General features: G+C 41.4%; 1 protein-coding gene across 3 annotated transcripts in view; it reads left to right on the forward strand.

Moving 5' to 3' along the window:
- The window catches only part of SLC38A3 (solute carrier family 38 member 3), a 63,677-nt gene extending 53,802 nt beyond the window's left edge, over nucleotides 1-9,875 (forward strand). For all 3 annotated transcript variants that reach the window (XM_039333670.1, XM_039333689.1, XM_039333680.1), the window contains 4 exons: nucleotides 229-353; nucleotides 2,829-2,973; nucleotides 4,452-4,555; nucleotides 5,062-9,875. In XM_039333670.1, the coding sequence (XP_039189604.1) occupies nucleotides 229-353; nucleotides 2,829-2,973; nucleotides 4,452-4,555; nucleotides 5,062-5,166 (479 nt within the window). In that variant the 3' untranslated portion in view covers nucleotides 5,167-9,875. The remainder of the gene's footprint in view (nucleotides 1-228; nucleotides 354-2,828; nucleotides 2,974-4,451; nucleotides 4,556-5,061) is intronic.
- The last annotated feature ends 308 nt before the right edge of the window (nucleotides 9,876-10,183 follow it).

Here is a 10,183-nt window from a genome sequence, read left to right on the forward strand (position 1 = left end):
ACTTACATGTTCATTTGAGAAAACTGTAATTAGCATTTTACAAAGTTGTCCATGCCACCAGCCATATGATTGCAGCCTCCAGAAACAACAAACACCTCTACAGTCTTCATTTCTAAACAAAACAAAACAACAACAACAAAACAGTTTGGGAGTGCTGTACAAAGAAACTCCTTGTTCTATACTTAGCCTGATCAATGCTGCTATTCTGTTCTTGGTTGTCTCCTACAGGGCAGGTAGAATCAGAGCTGCTTCACACCTACAGCAGAGTAGACTTATTTGATGTGCTGATCTTGTGTGTGCGAGTAGCTGTGTTGATTGCTGTGACACTAACGGTGCCCATTGTTCTCTTCCCGGTGAGTTTTGCTGTCAGAAAACTGACAGAAGGAGACTAATTTTGTGTTGTGTGTGTCTGTGTGTTTTTTAAAGTGGAATCTCAGTCTAAAATCTAATTCCTATCTTGCATGAATTCTTGATATCTATTTTTTGCAATTGAAAAAGGAATAAATATCAAGACAGCCTAGGCTATAAACTGGTAAGGTCGTTGTTTTCAGTGGTGCCTTGGTTAATTGTTAATTGGTTTCAGGAGGCATGATGAGTACCAAAAACAATGAGTACCAAGTAATTTGTTCCCATAAGAAATAATGTAGTGAATCACAAGGCAGCCAACATCAACAAGTTCTAGCTTGTGTGTTGAGTACCAAACAAACAATGAGTACTGGGACAAAATTTCGACAAGGCTGTGAGGGCAATGAATGCCGCCACCTGCTTATTGGATCCGTGCCCCTCCTGGCTGGTTTCTGCCAGTAGGGAGGTGACATTCTTGTCTGGTTTCTGCCAGTAGGGAGGTGACACGAGGCTGGCTCCAGGCGATAATCAATGCCTCCTTGATGGAGGGATCTTTCCCACAACCTTTGAAGGAAGCGGTGGTGAGGCCCCTCCTCAAGAAGCCTTCCCTGGACCCAGCTGTTTTGAAGAACTTTCATCCTGTCTCCAACCTCCCCTTTATGGGGAAGGTTGTAGAGAAGGTGGTGGCGTCCCAACTCTTGTGATCCTTGGATGAAACCAATTATCTGGACCCTTTTCAATCTGGTTTCAGGCCTGGCTACAGCACTGAGACTGCTTTGGTCGCACTGACCGATGACCTCTGGCGAGCCCGGGATAGGGGTCATTCCTCTATCTTGGTGCTTCTTGACCTCTCAGCGGCTTTCGATACCATCGACCATGGTATCCTTCTGTGTCGTCTCGGAGAGGTGGGGGTGGGCGGCACCGTATTGCGGTGATTCTCCTCCTACCTCTCTGACAAGTCGCAGTCGGTGTTGGCGGGCGGACAGAGATCGATCCCTAGGCACCTCGATTATGGGGTGCCTCAGGGCTCGGTCCTGTCCCCCCTTCTTTTTAACATCTACATGAAACCGCTGGGTGAGATCATTCGGCGACACGGGGTGAGGTATCATCAGTATGCGGATGATACCCAATTGTATATCTCCACCCCCTGTCCTTTCAGTGAAGCAATCGACGTGATGTGCCGGTGCCTGGAAGATGTGAGGGTCTGGATGGGGGTGAATAGGCTTAGACTCAACCCTGACAAGACCGAGTGGCTCTGGGCCTTGCCTCCCAAGGGTCAACCTGATGGTCCATCATTAGTCCTGGGGGGGGGGGTAAATTTACCTCCCTCAGTGCAGGCACGCAACTTGGGTGTCCTCCTGGACTCACAGCTAAATTTGGAACAATATCTATCGGCTGTGGCCAGGGGGACCTTTGCCCAAGTTCGCCTGGTGCACCAGTTGCAGGCTTATTTGGACCGGGAGGCTTTACTCACGGTCACTCACGCCCTTGTCACCTCAAGACTGGATTATTGTTATGCACTCTACATGGGGCTACCCTTGAAGAGCGTTCGGAGGCTGCAGTTGGTTCAGAATGCAGCCGCAAGAGCGATTGTGGGTGCACCAAGGTACACCCACGTGTCACCTATCCTCCGCGAGCTGCACTGGCTTCCTGTGGGTCTCCGGACGCAATTCAAGGTGTTGGTTATCACCTTTAAAGCCCTTCATGGCATAGGACCAGGTTACTTACAGGACCGCATACTGCCGCATAGTTCCCAGAGACCGGTGAGGTCCCATAGATTGGGCCTCCTTCGGGTCCCGTCGGCCAGACAATGTCGGCTGGCGGGCCCTCGGGGAAGGGCCTTTTCTGTGGTGGCTCCGACCTGGTGGAATCAACTTCCCCCCGAGATTCGAACTACTCCCACCTTGCCGGCCTTTAAGAAAGCCATTAAAACTCTCCTGTTCCGGCAGGCCTGGGGCTGATGTCCCCGGCGGGGGGCGGGATACGATTGGGCATGCTGTATGAATGTACTTATTTTACTATTTTATTGTTATATTTATTGTTTTAATTTTGTACGCCGCCCTGAGTCCCTCGGGATTGGGCGGCATATAAATTTTAGAAATAAATAAATAAATAAATTTTCACATCAAAATGTGTTGAGTACCAAATTCAATGAGTTTAAAAGCAGTTGAGTACCAAGGTACCACTGGTGTTCAAAACTATAGCACCACTGTGATAGATACAAGCAGGGGATAATAGCATGTAAGTTCTAAGCACTGGTAGACAATTAAGGAGGAGTTGTAGTCATAGTCCACCAAATTAGAAATGGGAACTGGAGTCAAAAATTGAGCCATTAGATCAGAAGTCTAGTCAATTGGGCAAAAAGATAAATTCAAGTAGCTGTGATGAAATGGTACAGGAATCAAGACAGACCTAAAATATGTACAGTGAAGAACTCTGCAATGTTTCTAAAAGGTGAATCTGATTGCCTTTTCTTTCTTCAGGTGCGCCGCGCAATCCAGCAGATGCTTTTTCCAGACAAGGATTTCAGCTGGATTCGGCACATTATCATTGCTTTTGTGCTACTGTCATCTATTAATTTGCTTGTTATTTTTGCTCCCTCCATCTTGGGAATCTTTGGCTTAATTGGTAAGTCTTGCATTCCAGGAATCTTCTTTTTAAAAAACAGATACTTTTTCTTAAGGATTTTAACAGTACTAAAGGATAATACAAACTATTGTCAAAAAAAATAATAGAAAAGAATTACAAAATGCAAAGAGCAAAAGAAGAGAGTAAGAAACAGAGTAACAGAAAAAAAGGAAGAAAGAAAAGGAAGGAAGGAAGGAAGGAAGGAAGGAAGGAAGGAAGGAAGGAAGGAAGGAAGGAAGGAAGGAAGGAAGGATATATAAGAAAGTTACTGGTGTCAAACTATTACCACTGTGTAAAATGGATCCTGGCAAATAGATGGGGAAGAAATGGAGGTAGTGACAGATTTTATTTTTCTGGGCTCCAAGATCACCTCAGATGGGGACTGCAGCCAAGAAATTAAAAGACACTTGCTCCTGGGGAAGAAAGCTATGGCAAATCTAGACAGCATACTAAAAAGCAGAGACATTACCCTGCCAACAAAAGTGTGTATAGTCCAGGCCATGGTTTTCCCAGTTGCAATGTATGGCTGTGAAAGTTGGACCATAAGAAAGGCTGAGCGCCAAAGAATTGAGGCCTTTGAACTATGGTGCTGGAGAAGACTCCTGCGAGTCCCTTGGACTGCAAGGCGTTCAAACCGGTCAGTCCTAGAAGAGATCAACCCCGATTGCTCTTTAGAAGGCCAGATCCTGAAGTTGAAACTCAAATACTTTGGCCACCTAATGAGAAGGAAGGACTCACTGGAGAAGGCCTAATGCTGGGAAAGATTGAGGGCAATAGAAGAAGGGGACGACAGAGAATGAGATGGCTGGATGGAGTCACTGAAGCAGTAGGTGTGAACTTAAATGGATTCCAGAAGATGGTAGAGGACAGGAAGACCTGGAGGAACGTTGTCCATGGGGTCGCGATGGGTCGGACATGACTTCACAATTAACAACAATTAACAACAACAAAAATGGATTCTGCATTTTGACAAAATATCCACTCTGTATATTGTTTACGGATATAGATAAAATCATTTATATTTTGAAAAATGTTGCTGAAAAGTATTTCTAAATATAAGGAGAGTCAAAGTTCTTTCATAAATAAACAAGCTCCTAACAATAGAAATTGCATCAGGACAGTAATTATTCCATATTCCTTTGAGAACATCCATGGGATTCCTCAGTGTTCTGTTTTTCCAGGATCAAGGCCATCTTATTAAACCTATTTGTTTGCCATGTAATTCTAAAGGGATCTTCTTTGTGATTTTTTGCTCCTAGCCACTCATCAGTTGCCTGATTTTAAACTCAAACACTATCCTAGGAGGAAAATCAATAGTTAGTTTGGCCTCTGCCAAGGATGAGGGGCAGGCCCGGAGGCCCCGTTGTCAGAGCTTGTCATGTTTTCCCCAAAACATATTAGTGAAGATAAGCAAAGGGATGTCAGGGTATTTTCATTTTCTGAGGATCCTAAATCTGTCCTCTGTTGGACTCTCCCAGGTGCCACCTCAGCTCCTTGCCTGATATTCATCTTTCCAGCAATATTCTACATTCGGATCATACCCAAGGACAAAGAACCTATGAAATCCCTTCCAAAGATCCTGGTATGTAATCTCTAACAGTTTAGTTTAGCTACTTTAGTTATTCATGAAGAGTCCCAAAGGATGGATTGCTGCATGTGAAAAAGGCCCTTCCGCTTTAGACAGTCCACCTGATAGTGAAACCTAGGCAGTAATTTCTTAGCAGGGGTAAGGCGAATGCGCCTTGCATGTCCTGCATATTATCTATGGAAGCTATCATAGTTTTGGGATTTCAAACTGAATGCATGATTTATAATTATCATTATAATTATTATTAAAATATCAATATCATCATCATTTGTGCTATATGGGGATGTGCAATATCTTTGTTCAAAGAGAAAGACTGGTCTGGAACAGAACCACGATTTTCAAGGAAGGCATGAGTCTTTCCTCCCTAGTTGCAGTGCTACTCAGCCATAAAGGTTGCATGATTCATTTTTGGAGGGGAGATGCTTTTACTTCCACATTTGGGGGAGGGGTTCCTTTCTGCAAGTGACACTCTCTTTCTCTCCTGTCTCTTCTCCATGCAGGCAGCCCTCTTTGCATGCCTCGGGGTGCTCTTCATGATCATGAGCCTCAGCTTCATCATCATCGACTGGGTATTAGGTGGCATAAAGAGTGGAGGCAGCCACTAGGCAAAATCTGGAGTCCTGTGATGCGCAACCAAGCATTGGGAAACTCAACTGGCTTGGATCCATTTCCTGCCCTGCCCTGTGTTAGTACTGTATCATTCTTTCATCCCTGGTTACCTTCTGAGCCACGGGTGCTATTCCAGTATGAAATCCTCACACACTCTCGCTGAGCCAGAGGTGCTGCAGGCTGGACTAGACCAGAACCCAATCTCTAGCTCTCTGGGCATTTGATTTTCTCTCAAAGTCTGGGATCGGCCAGGCTAACAGTAGTCTAATGAGCACATAAACTGGAAAAATGGCCCATTTCAAGGGAAAGGGAGGGGAGGCTACTATGATATACAGTGTATCTTCAGTTCTAGATGACCAGTCCAGCTGGCCCACACTGAGGGAACTCAAAAGTCAGCAGGACCAGAAGAAAATGGAGCAACTGTAGGGCTCTCACTTGATGCTCACTGCCGAATGGTTGACTTGGGCCAAATTTTATATTATATGAATATTTCACTGAGGCTACAGAATGAAAAGTGAAGGCTTTTTAAAGTGTCTCTTCCACTTAGTAGCAATAATCACAGTTTTAAGATCTATGTTAATTGGACTCACATGTTAAAAAAATATTCATCACTTGATGCTACATAAATGGATCACGCTGGCTGGGGAATTCTGGGAGTTGCAATCCTAGAACTTTTAGATGACATCATATATGGGAAGGCTAGCTTTCAGGATCCATCCATCATTTAAAACATGAAATTTTAAGACCTTGAATAGGAAAATATATTTCATCTGAACAATGGATGATATATAGCAGGGATGTCAAACTCGCATCGACATGTGACGTGTTGTGACGTGTCATGACTTTTTTTCCATTGCCGGCAATGGGGTGAGTGCGGTTTCGCCATGACACATCCAGCCCGCAGGCTGGCAGTTTGACACCCCTGATATATGGCAAACAGGATTTTATGGAGCTAAGATGATTTTAGAATGTACAAACTGTGGAGAACTTTAATGAAAAACATAGCAATCAAAACTGATATAACATTCCAAGACTGGAAAATTCAATTTTTCCTCTCTGTTTTTAATACTTGTTTTACATTGTACCTAGAGCCTAGTCCTTGCAACAGGGGAACAAAAATGCAATAGGTTCTTTCTGAGAAAATGGAAGGCTAGTTGTAGTGCTGCATCAGTAATGTGTGAAAATATTCTGAAGCTTTCAAAAGGTTCCCAGGTATAAACAGTCATCTCTAGTCTGAGTGTATATTATATTTAGTACTTAGCCCTAATATATAATCCTTATTATGCAACAAGAAGCTGATAATGATATTTGCAAAATTGTCCTACTTTTCTGTCATAATCCTGAAGAACATTTTTCATCTTTCAACATTCATCAAACAAAGCAGCTTCTCTGGTTTTATAGGAAGCAATGAAGTACTCATTAACAATATACTAAGCAAACGAAACAGAGTACATTTCTTCTCTGTTGCCCTATAAATACTAGCACTTTAAATTGAACTGTGTTCAAGATTTTAAAGATGCACTTTCTGCCTTGGATTACAAAAACATGCTTTTTGTGTTGTACAAATCCAATTGCACCATGCAGAATATTTCAGAACGTAGTAAGTAGCAGCACTTTTCTTCCGAATATTGATCTATATTGGATCAAGAAACTCAGCATTCCTGCACCACATTTTCAAAATATAAGGGCTCTCCTATAGTGTACAAATTCATGGAGGATTGTGTTTATACAGGTACCCCATTGATTGAATAGGTATCTCAGAACAGTTGGCTTTAGCTTTCCATTCCATGTCGGATGTTCAGATAGGCTGCTAAACTTAACCAAATAGCTGTGTTTCTGGGAATGGAATCTCAGACTGAAACAAGGTGCCTGAAGGAATGCCTGTTTGAGATGGGAAACACTGGACCTCTTGTGTTAGAGCACTTTGGCACTGACAGGGCTGTAGCTTTCTTCGGCTATTATCCACACACAGCAGCACTTCATGTAGGCCCTATATGGGGAACAGCACCAAAATCCCTCACTTTCTATGAACATCCACTTTCTGCGCACTTTCAGCAATAATGTTTCTGCCATCCCTGGAATAAGTGGGACAGGATTGCAGAGTGGGGGATAACTATGTGTCACACAACTGTGTTGGAATGTAGCATTCACTCAGTTATTGTGACACACTGAAGTGGCTTATCAGTTCTAGCGCCACAGCACATAAAAGGCACTACTTGAAACTTTACTGCCCTCTGCCGTAGCTTGTGACTCTTGCAGCTTCCAATAATTTGCACCTTGAAAAGCTAGTGACTTTATTATTCTTTTTTTTTTTTCATACTCTCAAAGACAGTTTCATACACAAAAATGTTCCAAAATGCAAACTGTTCCACATTGCAAACTGAATTTGAGGGACATAACTAAGCAAGTCAAATCTTCAGAATAAATGAGTGTTGGTATTAGCATCAGGAACAAGCTATTTATACTCTGAAATCCTAGTCTATGTCCAGCTGAAGACATGGACAACAATTCTTCTCTGCTCCTGCCCTTGCATTAGCAAATTCCCAAAATCCAATTGTTCTTAATGACATTTGAATAGTGGAGTATTTATTTCCACACTGAAGCTGGTGCAGCAAGATCTGCACTAAATACTAAACCTCTTCTGCATTATTTCCATGAAACAAACAAAAAGAAAAACAAAAGCAAGCAGGTGAATTACATCTGTGATCCTAAACAAATAGATTTCCAGGTGACTGTCCAAGAATGTGGTCTGAAGAGAAGAGCAAAAAATAATCCCGATATTCATCCAGACTGTATGTGGAGTTCTGAAGTCATATAGCTCAATCTCAGTCATATTTTACTTTTTCCCCGCTATATTTATCATCTTCAACCTTCTGTCCCACCTTACAAAAATCATTTAAAAAAAACCTCATTTATATATTACATCCTATGAATTTTATAGTTGGGTTGTTGTTTAAACTAATTTTTATGTCAATCAATTATTTCTATAGATTAATAATTATAATGCACATAATAAGAAACATGTATTTTTGTATTGGGGTGGTGGCTGGTCAATTTGCTTTTTTATAAATAATGTATATAAGAGTAGATCTTTTTTAATGTATTTGTTGTTGTGCTCACTAACTCTGTATAGTGTACATATGTTTATGTCCTCATTAAAGAGGGATTGGATCCCAGAATTCTTGTCTGAGCTACAGAGAAAACTTACTGCCAGGTGTGAAACTCATAGTAGTAGGGGCTGTTTCTAAAGCTTAGTGTCCAGTTGCAAGAGCCTTGATGAGAGAAGACTACATCTGCAGTTACAAACATTTGGCTTAAGTTATTTTATATGACCTGCTTATTAACCCAAACATGATGGAAGTCAGCTTCAATCTTCTGGCTGATTTCTGATATTGATGAAGAATAACAGAAGATACGCAATTTAGCTGCATTGCCTTATGTAACTGTTGTCCCGCAGAAGCATCGTGTGATGGATGCTTCTCAGACCAGAAGAGGGGGTGAAATGGGGAAACTTGAGGTAGAGACAAAGTAAATCCACCTTAATTATGCTAGGTGTCAATAGAACTGGGGAATTGTTTTAGTGAGCTTTCAAGATTAATGTCGAGCCCTGCGAGATAAGCAAACTTTGAAAACAACAGCTTCAGTTTTTGGGAAAAAAATCTTTATTAGTAGGATGAAGTAAAGAATCTTGAAAGTCTGAAAATTACAAGGGAGGAGCAAAACAAATGTTACAGCCCAATGGCTTAATTTCCAAGGGACCATTCTTGTGGCATGCTAGGTTCTCCTAAAAGGTTACTAGTTACTTATTAGTCCCTGTTGCCAACTGACAATTTGTTTAACCTCTTCAGGTCATTCTCAACGTGAGGCAACATTAACTGTCTTTTATGTATTTTAATATTTATTTATTTTCTTTAACTTAGACTGGAGCTAGAGATCAGGTTCCAATGTTTGTTTGCAACCAGACAAAGATTGGTTGTTTGGTTAAGGGCCAAAAGGTCCACTGTTATCAGCAAAATGACTGGGTAGAAATGGAAGAGAAAATAAAATAAAATGAAGGGGTGCGCTGGCTGATGCAAACAATCAGGCAGAATCTCAAGGGCTTTTCCTCCTTTCTTTTCTTTTCCAAACCCACAGAGGTTTCAGAAGGGGTAGCCTATCTGCCCTTCTAGTGTGCAAACAGTAAGCAAGTTGTGCTGCCTAGCTCAACATAGATTAAACATCAGTATCTCAGTCTCTGTGTGCATTGCACAACATGCTTAAGCAGATGAATTAAAGATTTGATGGCATAGTATATAGCTTGGTTAGCATTAACCTTGGGCTTTTGGTCTCTGTGACTTGAGTGTTCTGCAAATCCAGCCAATTAGTTCAGGGTAGTGTTCAATATCCTGAAAAATAGTTAATTCAATAACCAGATTCAGCATGTATGAATACGACTTACGTGTCATAAGATATACAACACAGAAATGTACTTCTGAAGAAAAAGGACAAAACCTTTCTTTAGGTCTTTCCCCCAGAGATGATGCAGGCAGGACATCTCTGTATCCCTGTTCTTTTTGTCTCTGTGTTCCAAGTCACAAAGCAATGAGAGAACTTGTCTGAAAGAGCCTATTTCTAGAACAGTTTTAAATTATATGTAGAAATTAGATCTATATTTTGAAATGAAACAAATCTTTTAAAACAATAATAAAGAAAACGTGAAACCTTCTCCTGTATATGGATCTTTGTGTCTGTGATTGAAAATCCAAGATTTGAGAGCCCGATTAGGGATCTCCAATCAGAAAAAGAATGTAGGCAAAGTTAAAACCAAAGTATACATATAACGAAAGGCATATGTCTCTGAAGTAGGACTTTCATTTTTGGAAGCTACTGCTAAAGATTGAAGCCAAAATGTCATTTTTTGATCCTCTTTATGCTGTGATTAATTTCTACTTTCATTAAATTGCATCGGAATATACAAAGATATAATCTATCTTGTCTAGAATTCTAAAGATTGAAAATTGCTAGACATCAGTC

This window comes from Crotalus tigris, unplaced genomic scaffold (genome assembly GCF_016545835.1).
Source record: "Crotalus tigris isolate CLP2741 ecotype Arizona unplaced genomic scaffold, ASM1654583v1 scf7180000017625.6296891, whole genome shotgun sequence".
Lineage (NCBI taxonomy): Eukaryota > Metazoa > Chordata > Lepidosauria > Squamata > Viperidae > Crotalus > Crotalus tigris.